Below are 18,230 nucleotides of genomic sequence, written 5' to 3' on the forward strand. Positions count from 1 at the left end.
TGTTACAAAATAAAATGGCATAACTTCGTCGTGCTTGTAATATTTTTACATGAAATCAAAACTGTCATAAAAAATACAAATTAAGCTTACTTTGATGTGACAATTTTTCAGGGTGGAGTGCAATTCGTGACTCATTATGACGCATACGGTCGACCAGACCGCGGCTATTGTTTGGCGGACGGCAGGTATGCTGGCCTCTCGAGCGGTGCTTTAATCTCTCACCTGCCTTCCGTGTTTGGACAGACTATAGTGCTCACTCTAGCGATCGCTTTTCGGGAGCGGAAAAGTGACTACAATCTTTTGAATCACATGGTCACATTTTTCGTTCACTCTTTACATCACTCCTTACGTCAATTTTCGGAGTTTTCACAGCCATGGCCCATTCAGGACCATCCCCACAGCTATTCGTTCATTTTTACAAGGGATGTTACGATTGTATGACGAAATGAGAAGAACGATGTCTTGTGTTTTTCTCACATGATTTGGCCTAAGATAACAAACCTTCAGAGATGAAACCTGCTATCTATCAGTCCGGTAGTTCTTTATTGCTCTTTTCCAGCTTTATGGATTAGCTTACTATAGCTTTTACCCAGTTTTATGGATTCGTGGGCATGGAATTGGGTAATGCCCACGCGAATATTTTTGCCGAAGATGAGACGGCAGCAGAGAATGGGAACGAGCCAGATTAATTTCTTTGATATGGCCGCAAATAATATTTTGCGATGGTTTACCACATGCATTGAACATGATTTAATACGACAGAAAATATTACCAAAGAGTATGAACAATGTTCTTTAGTGTCTTTTGATGTAGATTTTAAATTCAAATTTTTGTCAAAGTTTCGGTACATTTATGTACGTTCATAAGTGCGTTATTTTGCTTTGAAGTGGATTTTTTTATATTTTTCTTTATGGATATTGACCACTTTGTAGTAGAAATAATAATTATAAACAAAAAATTAATTGCACCTAAGCCTCATTGTCAAGGTATATAACTTTACTGAAACTTTTCCAAAAATTTGCACTTTTATTCTTCAAACCTTCACCCCATTACACTAATCAACATTAAAAATAGAGGTAAAAGGAAAGGAAAAAAATAAATTCATGAACAATATTGTACATAGTAACATCAATTTCTTGTATTTCAAAATAAATTAATCAGCAAGTCATAGTACGCCTGTCTCCCTAGAATGTCTCCTATAAAGTCTACAAGAAAAATATTGAACTCATTGAAGCAGTCACACTAATTGGATGAAAGCTAACTTTTTTACGAGAAATAGGCTATTAGCCAGCTCTAATACACAATGCAACATAACTTTCGTCACCGGGAAAGAGAAATCATTAAAAATGTTATGCTAAAATTGTCATTCTTGTTGAACTGTGTTGTGGGCACTCGGATATTTTCACAGTTTTTAGGTACTTTTAGTCTTTAGGTGCCATAGGCTTTAATTATTTCATTAACCGTCTTCCGTAAAAACAGTGATTTTTGTCTTTCGTTTGATTCGACGAATCTTGCTTTACTTTTCGATTAACTAACTACGGCTGCATTAGAATTTAATAACAGAAGATACATTTTAATTTTGCAGGACTATTCAAATATAAATCAGCTACATTGTCATTGAGAAGTCGTGCGAAATTAAAGTAAACCTAGAATTCACCGTAAATTAGGTTTTCTTCTTCGTAGCTGTTTTCGTCACATGACGGAATGGTTACATGGCTGGTAGATGCATCGGAGGTAAATTGTAAATGAGCCTTAGTGTTCGCACTCGCCAAAATGGCTTCGTTATTGGTAGATTTGTCGAATCCTTTTTCCTCCAGTTCAACTATTTCATGGCTCACATCTCGTTCAGGTGCTTTCTCAACGCATGCTTCCTTCGTGCCTGCGTCAACGGTGTCCACTCTTCGATTGTCTGCTGTCTGAGTGTCTGAGGATCCCAGGCTACGATTCTTGCATCTGCATTTCTTGATAACCACGGCTATTACTGCTATGAGTAGAATTATCACACCACAGGCGATCCCAATGCCCTCTCCAGCTACGGGAAGAAGGGCATAATTTAGTGATTTTTAGATTGAGTACCTGGGGTGGAAAATCTTTAGTATTTGTCTTAAATCAAATATGAAAATTTCACCTTTTTATTTTTACATTTTATGTTTTAAATCTATATTGAGAAGACAATCTATATGGCTTGCTTTACATCATTTTTGAAATTTTTTTTGGAGTTCATTTTTTGTTTGAAATGCATGTTTTTGTGAATATAGGTCTACCAATATCTAGACCCAAAACTATCGATATGAACGCACAATGCGTTAACGAGCAAAATCAGGAAACGAGAACAAATGCCTGGAAAGTAACTAGATGGAATCGTCCTCGTAAGCCTTAAGTTTTAATTTAATAATTATGGATACATGTTTGTGGTGCATAGGTGAAGTAGGGGACATTAATTATGATGGATTTAAACAGATAATTATAATAAAAAATATTTAATTTTCAACACGTTCATATCATATTTTTTGTTAACACATAAAAAACAATCATCTTAATGAGAGCAACAAACAGTTTTTTTTAAACCTCGCATTCACATATTAAATATAATCTATCAGGGGCATTTTTAATATTAGAAGTAGTCACATAACGGCTTTCTGGGGTCAACGTCCTTCATTATATTCGCGTTAGTTGTAATATTTGGATGGGCTATTATTGCACCAAAATCCTCTAAGTATTTTATTTTGAAAATATTTCTTACCTCGGGAGTACTGGGACGTGACCGCCTCTTGTGTCGATTCTTCTGTCGTCGGATGAAAGTAAAAAAATATATATTTATTAACGTTTATTTCAAGAATTATGGCTATTTTCGTGCTGCCTTTTGGAAGTAAGGAACAATAATTAGGATGGATTTTAAAATGATAATAATAATATTTAATTTTTAACTTGTTCATATCATATTTTGGAAGCGCATAAGCAACAATCTTTATCAGAGCAACAAACAGTTTTTTTTTAAATATCGCATTCACAACTTAAATATCAGGGGGATTTTTAGTGCTAGAAGTAGTCACATAACTGCTTTAGAGGTCAACGGCCTACATTATATTCGCGTTAGTTTGAGTATACGGGTGGACTAGCATTGCACCAAATTTCTTTTTTATGTATTTTGTTTTGAAAATATTTCTTACCTCGGGTAGACTGGGACGTGACTGTCTCTTGAGTCGATTCTTTAGTTGATATCGTCGGTTGAAAACCATGAATCCCTTCTACATTCTCCCCATTGGTGACTGAGGTATTTGGTGAAGATTTATTCCCAGAAATATCTAGTGTACGAGCAAGTTTCAGGAAAGTGACACATGGTTACATCAAATGTATGATAATTAATTACTTAAAAGCCAAAGAAGGTGATACGCTAAGATAAATCTACGCGATAGACTTTGGTGAAAGGTAACGAACGAAAAATGTATATAAGATTTTCCGCAAAATCACTGCAAATAATGCCTCTGCTTGTTGAATTCAGGTTGATTTAGGGACGCTACATTGGTAGTTCGTTCCCGTGCATGTCTTTAGAAAACTCGACATGAAATACCCCAAGAGTTTATAAACATATTGCATGCAGGATTATTTACTTCAGTGATTCCATTGATTCCCACTAGTAGCCGTAAATAGTGGCGCTCTAGTCGCAAAGGTGCTGGTCAATACAAATAATACCCCGAAATAAATGCGCTAGGCATTTATTTCGGATTTAATCGTCTGATTTAGATATGTTAGTAGATAGCTGGAATTGGCTTACTTTTTAGAAATAAATGATTACCTAGCTTCGCCGCGCAGAGTGCCTTCGAGGGCTGATAAGTATATGGACATGTATACTACCCACTATAGAGACAGAATTTACGGCGAACGGCGGGAATCAATGGATTCACGGAAGAGGAGAATAGTGGGGCCTTACGTAGCAAAATCCTTTATCAGTGCTTCCTTACCTCCTGATGCTGGGATCACGGATATCTTTTCAATGAGCCAGTGCGATGGACTGATGCTCATATTTATCTCCGACCGCTCTGTGAGAGGCGACGGGAGACTGTAGATGAAGCGAAGTGCCTCACCTTCCTTCGGCTCGAGTACCTTATGAATGGAGAGTCTCTCCTCGCCCAGCTTCATGTCTGCGAAAGAGATTGCAAAATGCAAATCAAGTGTTTTAAATAACCATTGTCCCCTACGCTGAAAATACCACAAAGTATATTTTTTATTTTAGCTCAATGATTCATGCTGTTGAACAACGCGACGTTGTAACACAATGACACAAAAAAACTAAAACTGAAACTATTGAATCTAAATATGCTATTATAATTGATGGGGTTGAATATACCACTGAACGGTCACGTCTTGGTCACGCTATCAGCCTTTAACAAATGAAAATGTTAAGCGCAATTCATAAGTGAATGTTGTAGACGTAGTTAGGCTGAAGCAAGTGAAATGGCCTCAGCGAGAGCGAACATTGAAGTGATATAGAGATAGAAAGTTTCAGCCATATTTAGCCCATAAAATGGATTCCATAAATGATGGTGATTAAAAAGTGAGTACCAGCATGCGAATATATATTTTAAGAATGAACTTTTTACTTTTAATTTTTTAATATAGTTCCAATTAATTTTAGGCAACTCAATTTGCAATAATTGATATGATTATATTTATATAATATTAAATATACATGAGATTTTTGTCGATTCATATGTTCTTATGCATTTCAGTAGATGCATTAATTTATTTTCGTTATATTAATTAAAGGAACCATGGCCTACCCTGATCGATTTAAGTTACTAAACAGAGATGTCTCCAAGCAGGCCGAATACACGGCAGGTGACACGGCATATGGTTTTTGCATAGCGATGTTTGCGCATTTGTGAAAGATAACGCTCAAAGGGTTAAAATGAAACTCTGAAAACACTTTTGTGAAACAGAAAAATCATTCTTAGTTAATTGCGGAGCTCTTTCAAACCGTTCCTAGGAGAAAATGTTATTTTATCTTTTTGATGGTGTAATTTGTTCTCAATTAGTACCAAACGGTGACCGCGATATTTATTGTTCAAATTACTATGAAAATCTAAATAAATTCATTTCATTGTACCGATAACGTAAACAGGTCAGATAGTTTTCAATAGCTTAAAATATATTATTATTTTGAATTATGCAAGATATTATCGGATTTCTCATTTGCTGTCTAAGATTTCTTTACGTTGACAATACTTATCTTTTTGCATGGCCCAAATTCATGCTAATAATTTTTTATGGTTTTATTCCTAAAATAAACAGTTTTAAATGAAAGCAGATGAGTATTTATAAAATTCATATTCAAAGCTGATAAGAAAGGTAAAGGCAAATCACAACTACTAACAAGTTTTGTGCGAGCCAAAAGCACAACGAGCAGACGAGCGAATATCAATAGGGAAACGTAATTTTTTTATGTCTCGCAACTTTCAAGCAAAGCTACTTCTGGGACTTTTTGGAGAAAATAAAATGCTTAGCCCAAAGACTTATCATTGTTCAGTGATTCCATTTTTTCTTTAATAGTTATGTCACAGTGTAAATTTGTGAATTCAATAGTGGCTCCTGTTCTTATTCATAACGAGTATTTGATTGGTGTTTAATATAATTGAAACTTAGTTAATGGACTTTTTGCTTAAGACCAGAGTATAATTGTTTGCAATAGGTTTCAATATCATACACATATATCCGCGCTCATTATAATACATCATATCTGCAACAGAATATTGATGGGTATTGAATTAATACTATATGTTGTAATTAGTCTGAAAGGTAGGAAATTATTTTGTTATCATCAATATTTAATATTCACATTCCTATAATACGTAATTAATAACAGAGTAACCTTTCATTACACAGATGTTGACGGTCTATTTTCAATATGTTAATTTTGTTTTTGAAGACAATTCATATTGTCTCGAACGAGTGTTAATTTGAGCAAGGGCATTTAATTTAACGCATCCTTATATAAGGAAGAAAGTGACTTAATCTGCTGTCGAAAATTGGTCGTGTTAATGGACAAAACTTATGAATATTGGGATCAAGAGCACTTACCTAAAGTATATTCTCGACCAAATGGAACATTGATGAAGAATAGACCATGCGAAATAAAGTTCTATTTCGTCTTTGCGGCTATCGTCACTCGATTTTACCAAATTATGCTGCTACAAAGTACCAATGGGGAACTTATACGGGTCGTATTTATATAAAAACAATTTTGAACAGGTAAAACGGATATATTAGCTCAAAAAACACCTATAGTTTCTCCATTCATTATCAAAAGAAATAAAAAAAATTGACTTTAAAATCGAGCGAAATTTCTCTGAGCCGACCACTGCCCAAAGAAACCTGAGCTCTATCGAAGCGAAGCGTGATGTCATAGGTGCCTAAACTACTGTCGGGAGCCGGGAAATGCACAGAGCGCATGCTGTACCTAAACATTGTTTTGATGGAGGATTTAGCCGATCATCGTCAGTTGTTTATGTGCCGTTATTCTTGGGTAAGTTTTTCTAATGTTATTGTGCCACGATTATTACTTGGGATATTAAAAATGCGACACCGAAATGATTAAATACAAGCGCTTTCCCTCGCATGTTTCAGATATCAGAAAATGGATGATAGCGTTGCCGCTCGTTCGAACAGTACACCTGAAGTTGATGCCGCTACTCTTTTAGAATTAGTTATGAAAAAATATTGCTATACGCCGGTGGAACATCGGGACGTAAAAGAAACTTGTAATATCGGAGGATAACGATCGTAAGCTTACGAGCCGTGCTGTTGAATTTGGAAGCGCCGCATTAGCGGAGAAGGTATTCCTATCCGTCCTACAGTGGTCAGATTCTCTTGCCTCTGAAAATCCATCACATATACTTAGCTGGAGAGCCTTAATCACAGATAAAAGCTCTCAACTCCTGTGAGAAACAAATAATCTGTTGGTCTGCATTCTTTTCGTGTAAGTAGCGGGTTTTGGAAATCTAATGCCAATTCAAAGAGCACAAGAAAAGTACTTTCTATAATAATTAAAATTAACTTTTTGGTAGAATTCTATGGAAATTAATCGACATTCATAGAAGCAAAAGTCTGATTGTTAAACGACATGTGAAATGTGACAGAGTTTCACTATTTCATTGGTTTCACGAATACGAATTCACAGCAAAAAAGTCTCCACAATTCACATATGAGATCGCAAATCGGATCCGCTGCCAGCACACACTAGCTAAAACGCATTTTGATCAATATAGGTAAATCTACAAACGATATACTAGCACAAACCATAAAAATGAAGTGGGAAACAGGCAAATTTAATTATCAAAAACTGGAAGTCACTACCATTCTTATATCATCACGTACAACTTACAATCACAGAGTTCGTTTTGATGAAAACTACTATTTATTCACTGTTTTAAAGCCTTAAATTAGCATACGCATGTGGCACAGGTCGCTTTTCTCACTACTATTTGTTGATAAACTAGAAAAACAAACTTCACACACAGTTTGATCTTGATAGCTTAATCGTGAAATGTCATTCCACGGCGAACAACGGAGGTGAACACGCCACTAGCAATTTTTTAATTACTGTCAGGCATTTATCGGTATCGTAATAGCCCTTTTTAAATTCAACCACGATGGGAAATTGATAATTACCACTCTTGACCGATAGTTTTCAACATTGCCAAATTCTGTGCATTACAGCCACTGGCACTGTGATTATTATCAGTAGGTAAACAGGAGTCCCCCTCCAACGGCCGTGGATTAGACTCATACAAATTTTTTATTTAGGTATTGAAAGTTTTTGTTTTAACTGCTCCACTTTCATATTTTATGCGCTTACTCATTGTCAGATATTATAAATAACAAAAATAAGAAAAGGCTTCCGAGTCTCTATCGCCGGATATTTTGCTTTAAATTGAAAATAATCTACACGTCTCACCAACGAAGCTCTCACAAATGCTGGCAACTCAAACAAACAAACACAACCATTGCTTCGTGTGATTTTTCAGCACCTATGACATCATCGAGGCTTGGGGGTAAAGGAAATTTGATATCTCGTAAAGGAAAACTCAGATTTACATGCGGCTTCCTTTGATGAATTCAGAAAAAAAAATTCTGTCCGCCTGTGGAATAAAAAAAATCATGCATGTTCCCCATTCATGTAAATGAATACTAAGCCCCCCATAAAAAGACTGGAATAAGCATGAATAAATTGATTCTAATGAACCTTACCAAGTGTATCGTTGAATGTAATTTTAATGCATTTCACTCGTGAGCTGATATTTACTATCAAACGCATTTCAATATGGTAATATGCATCTGAGAAACGTCTTCCTGCGAGAATAAAATCCTTGAAAGAATGGTGACCCCAAGCGAAGCCCTCTTTTTTCCAGTAAATTAATATTTCCTCTTCTTTAACGTCAACTGTAGAACCTGGAACGGAAGAATAGAAATTAGGAAGAGAAAATCGCAATTATGAGTACCAATTAGCTATTTTGTCCTTTTAACAACCAATTTTAGTGGTACTATGCGGCAACCGACTACATAGAAGGTAGAAGTGTTCCCTATATTACCTGAACGCGAAAAATGCATGATTTATGTGAAAACAACCATACAATAACGTGTACACTTTACGGAGCATTACTTTGATGTCTTTTAGTTTTCTAAATAATATAATGCTCACTGGATGGCATTTATGAATCTTATAAGCACTATAGCAACAATCTCTTAATGAGCCCTACTGAAATGATGAAAAATTTACCAAAGCTGTCATGATTACTTGTACCGAGCTTATTTTCACTGATATCCATAAATATTCGTACACATAATCGCCTCCTTTTGAATTTCATGGCCAGCGTCAAAAAATTAAACACAAGGGCGAAGCAACGAATTTAATGAAAGTGACACTGCGTACTCTTGTTATTTTTCGCCAATTAAACAGTAACCCTACCTTAAAATCTAATTTCGCTCGCTGCCGTGGATTCGCGCAGAATGGATTCAATTGTCGGAGGCCTTGCGGCGTCATGACATCTTTGCGTATTTTATGTGCCATTTTAAATGCTTTCCTGATACCATAAGTAGTTTAATTTAGGGACAGAAGGCATTAGCATCATCTCCACACATCAACTAGGAAACTGAGATATATCGCGGCTTACCTTCATTCCCATAAGTCAACATACCCAAGGATACGTTCAATTGAAGGTTCCAGTGGGGTTCCAAATGTAAGACAAGGAGCTGTCATGAATATTTCACAATTCCAATGTCGCAATTGGTCGCTAAGTTTTTAGCAAAATATTTTGGAGAATATGGGAAGTAACTAGATAGGTATTAATAGAGAATCATGCCTAGAGAGTCATATTTCCCTTCAGATTTGGAACCGACCTTGGCCGGATTGTAATAATCTTTTTTCCATGACCACAGCGTATTCAACAAATAATTGTCAAAATTTAACTGAAGTGTTTAAATGATGCAACTGCCGTTTCTACCAAAATTTTAACGCTTGGAGGAAATATATACAACAGCGGAAAATATTATTGTATTTGTAAAAATGTCAACTATGGAATCTCACTATTAGCTAGTAATTATTTGGCTTTTTGAGACACTCCCAGGCAAAAAGGATGCCGTAGTAATCTATGATATCAAATAAAATCCGAGGATTGATGTGATATATTCTTTTACTAACAAGGTTACCTAACTTACCGTTTTCCAGGTTTATTTCAACTCCTTTCAATGGAAAGTACCATATAGGCGTTCGTGGATGAAGGGTTACACTCAGATAGTTATTAATTGTAATGCCACTCTCACATTCAATTGTTAATACTGGAGTCAATGACTGATTATTTGCCGTCCATTTAACACCATTTATATTGGTTATTACATAATTTAGTTTGACAGCTTTAAAATCTGTGGATAGAAAATGATAATGTTGAAGCAATTGAGTACCTTGATTACGGTGAATATCTATTCAATAGATTTCGTTAAAATTATCAGCCTGAGTATACACATTCTGAAAGCAATGCAATGTGGTTCTTCTCATTATTAAGTTATCTAATCCTACTTACTAAGCATTTAAAGTTACTATCGATTAATTATATGGATTCTATGTCAAATCATTGTTATTGATGGTTGACTTTTCGGGAACAGTTTTAATATTTTCTGTATTAACAATGTCCTGTTTTTCAAATTTATGTAAATTTAAATATGAATGTTCACCTTGAAAATCTAAGAATAATCTTATAAATTTTTCTTATAGTATGTACTCCATTCCTCCGATATATATCATAAGGTAAAAGAGTGGACGCATTGTATGATACATATGAGGGTTGTTCCATAAGACCAGAAATTCGGGAAACAATGCACTTAAGGGAGGGAATTTCTAGCAGTTACGGAAAATCACCTTTCTTTGATTCCAAATTCCTATAGTCTTAGGTTATCATGCTCTTCACAGATAATATTAAACAACTTCGCTGCCAATTTTATGGGTGCAAAAATAATTAATTGGCAGCATTCGATGCTGGGGAAGATTCTGGTAAAGAACTAAAAGGAAGAGGTCACTCACATAAACTCCACATCAATTGCACTTCAATTCTCTCGATTGAAGTAGGTCGATCCGGTGTCAAGGTCAATAAAGTGGTCTGTGATGATTCTCTTCTATTTGCAGAAACTCTTTCCCCCTTGTGTGTCCAACAACGAATGTATTTTTCATTTGGATCTAATAGGAAAAGATTCACTCGAAAGTTTTTCAATAGATCGGTAGCTGAAAATGATTGCAATAAGAGTTATCAACTTTTTTATGTGTACTCGCAAGAAAAGTGAAATCACATTTTGAGCTTTTTATTTTACTTTATTACTTCATCAAAACCATTCTTGAAAAATGACTTCGTTTCAAAATTACTACCTAATGCTTAACCCATGGTCCAATATGATTTAAATTAAATTTTGATAATCATTATTAGCATAATACAATGTAATATGAAGGATCATTTCAGATTCATGGTACCTAACTCAATATGTTCACCACAACGTTTCACCGTGAGGAATGCAATAACATGACATATCTGTTTGACCAAATTGGGACGATTTTTAGTTTCCTCAATGACCGCGTTCAAAGTGTTACTATGAGACGCCAGGTGTAGTGAAATGACGGTCTTCCAGAGGGTAAATGAGAAAGAACCAAGGCTTAGGACGAGGACAAAGAATTGTACTGGAATGTATGGGGCTTTCAGGGTTTCATGTAGCACAAAATTAAAGATGCATACTGTTCGGGTAAGAACAGCCTTACGTTTTTCTAATCGCCGCGCTACGCGCGCTCCTTGGGGGGCTACACTCCCTAAGACCCCCCCGCGGCGGCTGCGCGGCCCTCCCACCAGAGAGCTTTGCCGTTCGCCTTCCATGTCGGTCAAAGTCTCGATCGGATGAATGAGTCGCCTCCAGCGGCTGCGCCATGGATTCCCGTACCTTCGTATTGGGAACCGCTGTGCCGCTCAGCGGCGATCTTCAATTTTTGGCGGCTTCGCCGCCCAGTGGGTATTATTCCCCCCCATGGCCACCTCTTTGATCCTCGGAACGGCTTAGCCGTTTCTCGTCAGGAGTCGGCTTCGCCGCCCGGGGATAGAGGTAGCCCCTACGGCTGCTTCACGACGTCCTCGGATTGGCTTTGCTGTTCCTCGTGAGGGTTACCAGGGCTGCCCCGCGCCTGCGTCTCCTCGGAACGGATTCGCCCTTCCTCGTTATTGGTCGTCTTCGCCGCCATGCTCTTCACTCCTCACAAAGCATTGCGTACTACCAGCCGTCATCCATGTGAGTCATGGATTCGTTGGCGATGAGTGCGAGGGGTAAAAAAAAAAAAAAAAAAAAAAAAAAAAAATGCGGCGGAATATAGACGCATAGTACCCATTAAGGCGGCTCGTTAGCTTTTTTAAATTTTTCGAAGGGATCCAGGGGTTACCGGGGGTCCATATGCGTTTACTGACTGCGTTCACCATCGTCCACATGAATTACCTAGCGACGAGTCATAGGGGCACGGTATTACTGCGAAAATGTGCGAAAAGAACCAAAATTTGGCGTCTTATTACAAAATATAATTATTTTTCGGAGGTTTTCCAGAGAGCCACCGGAGTTTTTTAGGGGTTTCCTGCATAACATCGATTCGTTCGCCCATATTAAAAATTATAGCTCTCTGGCTTTAGTGGAACAATGACTTTTTGCCTGTTTCTAACATTTATATTGCATATTCCGCGTTCTCCACGTAGCGGTGCACATGCACACTAATAAGGCATCACTCACGTGAATTTCGTGGCCGTACCTTATCGGGAAGTGCTTTAAAAAATTGCGTTTAAGTGTCTTTGAACTCCTAATTTTACCTCTACTATTTCATGTAGAAATCTACATTATAAAATTTGAAGTTTAATAACGGATCCCTCAATAGGCCTGGAGAAATGAAAATGACGAGGGAAGAAAGCCTACTCAATTCCCTTTCTGAGTCAATTAAAACAATACAACTAGGATGAATAGTACACGAAATGTGCGACTTATTAAGTAATTTTAATTTTTTAGGGGATTACAGGGGGTTACCCGGGGTTTTAGGTGCTTTTTCCGTTTTGTGTGTGATGCCCCGCCCTCACTAAAAATGCCGGCGTTCTAGCTGTAGTACAAGAATGGTTTTTCAACGGTTGCAACCCGTTAAAATTAAACATTCCGCGTTCTCCAGGTAGCAGTACACAGGGAAACATAAAAGATATCACTCACGTGAATTTGGTGTCCCTACCTCGTCGGTAAGTTGCAAAAAAATTCTGAAAATTCTGAAAATTGTACGTTGGTGAGATGCAAACTTCACGGCGGTAATGTTGTAAGTTACCAAACGTTGCAGGAGCTTGGGAGAGGAATCGACTTATCTCCAACTTTGACAAGTCATTGCGAAGGTTATGTTCAATTTATGGAGATGAAATTGACGTCAAACAGAAGCCTCATTCTTGTACTTCATTATACGTGTAAAACATTGCAGATAAGAAACAGTGGAGGAGCAGTGGGCGATGGCGTGGCGGAAGGCACGAAAAAGTCGATTTTTTAAGAAATGGAAATGCTAATTTTGACGATTTTTTTACGGAAACTGTTTTTTGGCAACGCCGATCGAAACTAGATGGATTAAAAAGCCTCATTAGAACGGTTAAGGAGCAATAGTCGATCGAATGTAGGAGGTACCAAAAAATCGACGAAAAGTTGGATTTTTCTCCAAATTTGAAGATTCGTAGCGGAGGTTTTAATGGACGCATGGAGATGAAATCGACGTCAAAAGAAAGCTTCATTAACCTAGTTTCTCAGCCTAAAGAATAAAATGCACATATTTGGAACCGATAAGTAGCAGAAGCCGTTCCTTTGTTAGAAGGTACCGAAAATTCGAAATTTCCGCCAATTTAAATTTTTTCGGGGGGAGGGGGGGTGTTCCGGAGGGAAAGTGGGAGTTTTTGGAGTTTTCCCCACGATCATTTTCCTTCCCCACCTTCGTTAAAAATTTCGTCTTCCCAGCACGTCCGGAAGTGGTCGGGAATTTGTATACGTGAATGAGAGAGTGGCCAGTGAGTGAGGTATATGTCAAACATCGGATTGTATATTGCAATGTTTGGCAATACGGGCGGCCCCGCAAAGGGGGAGGGGCGCGTGCCCCCAGCGCCCCCCATCTGTATCCGCCACACGTACACTATGCTGGGGGTAAGTCCTATTCGTATTATTAGAATACTAGAGTAGTGAGTGGCCAATAAGCTTGGGAAGGAAAATTATTCAACGTAAAAACAAAATGACGCCCACGCCTGAATTGACGAGGTGGGTGGCAGCAAACCTGTCTACTTTGATGGTTCATAGCAAAGGTCTTCAACTCAAGGTCCCCTGGCCGCATGCAACAGTCCGGCCAATTTCTTGCGTCCCCAAGAGGCCAAAGGAAATATTCTATCGCGCCACACATTAAAAACTCTGTATTGACAAACTTGTCAAAAATAAACAACGTCAAAAATTGCATTGATTGATTGAACTTTTAATTTTTTTCGAAATCAATTTGAAACTACTTTGAACACTTTGAAAGAAATATATTTTTTGTTTTAATGATGTGTTGGTAAGGTGAAGTGGAGCATTGTGGCTCTCCAGACGATGAGAAAGAGATTTTCGGCCCTTGCATTAAAAAAGATTGAAGACCACTGGTCTAGAAGATGGATGAGGAAGGCAATCAAGATAGAGTATTGGAGGAAGATTGTAACGGAGGCCAAAGCTGGCAAAAGGCCGTAGCGCCAAAAAAGAATAAGAAGATGTGCATCCATTATTTACATAATATAATCTAAATTCAAGAGTAGCAAGATACTTGGCGTCTCTGTAACATTACATTAGGGAAAGAGAAAAACTTAAATTAGGAAGATATGCAAATTTTGAAAAGCATTTAATAAGAAGTAGTATAAAAAAATTAATATTATTCAGTGACCAATGAAATTTTACTTTGCTTAAAATAATGGTATAATATTTCAACGCGACATTTACAATTGAATGTAAGTATCTCAAATGAAGGAGCTACTTACCTTTCGCTTTAAAATCTTCAGCGTTTTTCTCCGTGGTGCAGTCCCATAGAGGTGACACAGTTCCATTTCCGGATTGATAACCTCCCAACCATACATTTTCACTGTCTGAATATGAGACACTATGTTTAAATTTGAAAAATGAAAATATGTATATAATAAAATATGACAAAAATTGTTAAAAATCAATGCTGCGGTAAAATGTCTCCTACCTTTAAGCAAAATAATAATTTAAATATGTGTTGCAATAGGTTTCAGATGATATTGCATTAAATTGGATTTACTCAACCTGTCACCATTTGACTCCCCCATTCAAACGCTTGATGCCGAAGTTCAGATGGATTTTTTTATTACATTTATTGTTTTTGTAGTAGAATTCGTGATTATAAATAAATATATCTGTTATAAAATTATAGACCGACAAAGGACTCTGTCCACCTATAAAGGAATTCAATTGTAGTGATTTAATGCCATAATTAATAAATCTTTCTCTATTTCGAATTTACTGTTCATATGCTGTGTGTGTATATATGTACCTGTTTGCTAACAACTATCGCGCTTCGCCGTGTCAAGCACTCTTTTTTTGCTAGCATTGAGTTCAACACCAATAGGGTAGTTTCCTCCTTGAAAATAAACGGAAGGCATTGATTGCGAACCGTTACCCACCGTTATTGTATTCATAATATGCAAAGTATGTTTGGCTTTAGAAATCCCAGTGTAGACGAATGTTGATGGCCAATTCTAACCTCATTTGAAAAAGGGCACATAGGCGCCCATGCGATGCCACTCCACGTGACGTCACAGGGGCTTAGATGATATATGAGTAGATAGGAGGTTTACATCGATTACCAATGCATCCATGGGGAACGGAGGTCAGGGATACATCTCTTAATAATCACCTCTTAAAAGTGCCTATGATCGAAAAGTTTCCTTCACTTGATTGGGTATTAATAACGCTTATATAATAATAAGCCAAGCGCTCTGCTAGCAGGGTACTCAATGCTACCAACGCGCCGTCCTCGGCAGCAAGCAGCCTGCATCGTAGCGGCGATCATAGCCTAGCACCCAGGTGGCCTCACAAAGCGGCTGCCAGACGTCACACGGGCTTTTCCCAGCATTCGTACTCAGCCGTCGCGTTTTCGCGCGCTTTAAAATTTTCACTTTTCACTTAATCGCGAAAAATAGATACCGTCATTACTTGCAATGAATAACATGTATATGAAAATTAGCCACAAATAAAATACAAGTTGCATACACTTACGTATGAATCCTAATAAACTTAAGATTGTCCAATAGTAACTGTAGTTTCCAATAGTACATAGTGAAATACTTTCTCTTCCAGATGCAAAATATGGAAGCAATGACAAATTTTTCCCTCTCAAAATGTGAGGGGGACCATGCATCCCGTCAAGAACAGTGACTGAAGCCATGCTAATCTTCTTTACTGCATTCAGATCTGTAAATCAAAAATCCAATGAATGGTAGCCGTAGACGTATTTCCCAAAATATTTCATTCAAATAAAAGTCCCAGATAAAAAAAAGGGAAACATATTTTCTTGCGCTTAACTTCCCTATTACTTACCCTTAAAATATGCTGAATCATACATTACAATAGATTTTATACGCATTTATTATTAATTTAGGATATTCAGGAGAGTGCTTAGTAGTTAGTGGTACAAGCGGAGAAACTTAGGGATATCGCTGTAAGGTTAATTAGATATCGGAAGATTTTTAAAATATTCCGTATTAAAATCAATTTGAGGATATTATAAACCGCTGACTTTCTACCTCAAAGCAAATAACACACTCAAAAATGGGTGACGAATCCCAAACTTATCAAAATGGAATGATGATACCTCCATTTTGTTGGGATCCGAGAAATTGCGCTTTCGGCCGTCTTCGGAATGACTTCCATATCGCTATAGTTTCTCATTCAGAGGAAATCATAAAAATTACCACTCATTTGCTAGCATTTTTCCTCGTCTTACATCATTCAGTTTGAAATGTTTTTTTTAATATACTATCACGTTTGAAGCAAAATATTCATCTTTACATTTTGCTAATTTCGCTTTTAAAATATCCATACTCGATACATCCGACAAGTATATTTTATGAATGCTAAGTTTTCGATACACCCTTAAGAAATCAAAATACTTCAACTACGAATATATAGCCTATTATACTATTGTATTCGTCAATATATTCCGGAATGAATGAGAGCTTCCGATGTTCCGAAGTTAATGCGGTCAAAAACTCAAAATAAATAAAATCCAAACCAACAAGGTCTGAAACCGTGTATGCTAAATAGACTCGAACGAGGTCAGTTCTTGTGTTTTATTGATTGACCAATGGAAAGCTTTAAATTTTACAAGCACTGAACAGAAAAATTGATGTCAAATATTAAAAGACACTGCCAAAGTTTTCTACTTTCCAACTTAAGAGACCTTATTACCAAGAACAACGTTTTTTTTGGCATTACCTTTTTAGAAAATATTATATAATGCATACATATTATGGTTATACAACCAAGGAAGATGTGATGTCGTACCATAAAATAAAAAAATGATGTGTTACGATAAAATCATTAAAATTTATCCTGTCTTTTTAAGAAATAAAATGTAATTTTACCCCTTATGTCAAATACTGGAAAAAGTATATGGTTCACAGATATTAAAAAAAAAATCTTTGTTGCCAGGCACAAACAACGGTTTTTTATTACCTTTTTACTAGCATAAAATATTTTTCCATTTTTATTCGAAAATCAATATCTACCAATATTTCCTTCTTTCGCATGAGTATCCGGATCCCTGTATTTCTATTAGTCAAAATTTTAATACATACAAAAATGATTTTATTGAATTTATCAAGGTGGATTCTAACCGTTGACAAAAATTTATTGTAATATTTATTTAATTTAGTAGCAATAAAATAATTGATCCGATACCTATTAATTCATTACCCGCTGACTCACTTCAATATTCTGGATTTTTTTCTCGGTCGCTTCATTGTAAAAGGTTTTAGGGAGATTATCACTTAGCAGTCTGATATCACGTGGTTTCGTATTTTAGCATTTCAATCATGGCCGCAGAAGCCGAAAACTACTGTTATTGATTCACTGTTCTAAGAGTTACCTAATATCGCCAAATTTAAGATATTTGGTTCTAGTAATATGGGCTGTGGCTCGCATCATCGCACTTAATTCCTTCAAATGTAAACGACTCACCTTGTCCGTGGATAGCCAATAGAGCTGCCACCGCATAAACGCACGCCAAGACACACCTGGTTATGATATGATCGAAGAAATTCATTCTTTGTCCCACTTAAAAATTCCTATGTTTCGCAGCTCTCTTCTTGCCAATATTCTCACTTGCCTCTTTTCCGATTTCTTGAACACAAGTGAATACTGCTTCTTCCCTTGGACTATTCACGTCCGTAAATGAGCCGATATTCAATCAACTTCCGCCTTGATATTGATAATAAACTGCATCCGTCGTTACTTTCCTGTCCCATTTTAGCGATAACAAGCTAATTTCAAGCGCTAAAGGCTATTTCCTTCCTCGAGTCCAGATATATTAAAGCCGCTTATTTTATATATTTCAAAATCATCACAAAAACAAATTTGAATGGAATGTCAAATATGGATAGGTATCGCCAGCCAGT

General features: G+C 36.8%; 1 protein-coding gene across 1 annotated transcript; it reads right to left on the reverse strand.

Annotated features, from left to right (window-relative positions):
- Positions 1-1,116: 1,116 nt before the first annotated feature.
- LOC124164018 lies at positions 1,117-9,912 on the reverse strand. The gene is made up of 5 exons (XM_046541168.1): positions 9,715-9,912; positions 8,248-8,448; positions 3,963-4,142; positions 2,744-2,785; positions 1,117-2,032 (listed from the first exon to the last, which is right to left on the reverse strand). The coding sequence occupies exons 2-5, from the start codon at positions 8,312-8,314 to the stop codon at positions 1,647-1,649; spliced, it is 675 nt and encodes a 224-aa protein (XP_046397124.1). The 5' UTR covers positions 8,315-8,448; positions 9,715-9,912; the 3' UTR covers positions 1,117-1,646.
- Between the last annotated feature and the right edge of the window lie 8,318 nt (positions 9,913-18,230).

The sequence above is a fragment of the Ischnura elegans genome, chromosome 8 (genome assembly GCF_921293095.1).
Source record: "Ischnura elegans chromosome 8, ioIscEleg1.1, whole genome shotgun sequence".
Taxonomy (NCBI): Eukaryota; Metazoa; Arthropoda; class Insecta; order Odonata; family Coenagrionidae; genus Ischnura; species Ischnura elegans.

Coding starts and splice junctions, on each gene's coding strand:
- LOC124164018 (XM_046541168.1), bottom strand. CDS start 8,314: ATGCGTTTGATAGTAAATATCAGCTCACGAGTGAAATGCATTAAAATT. Junction 4,143..8,247: donor TACATTCAACGATACACTTG/GTAAGGTTCATT, acceptor TCTCTTTCGCAG/ACATGAAGCTGGGCGAGGAG. Junction 2,786..3,962: donor CGTGATCCCAGCATCAGGAG/GTAAGGAAGCAC, acceptor ATCCGACGACAG/AAGAATCGACACAAGAGGCG.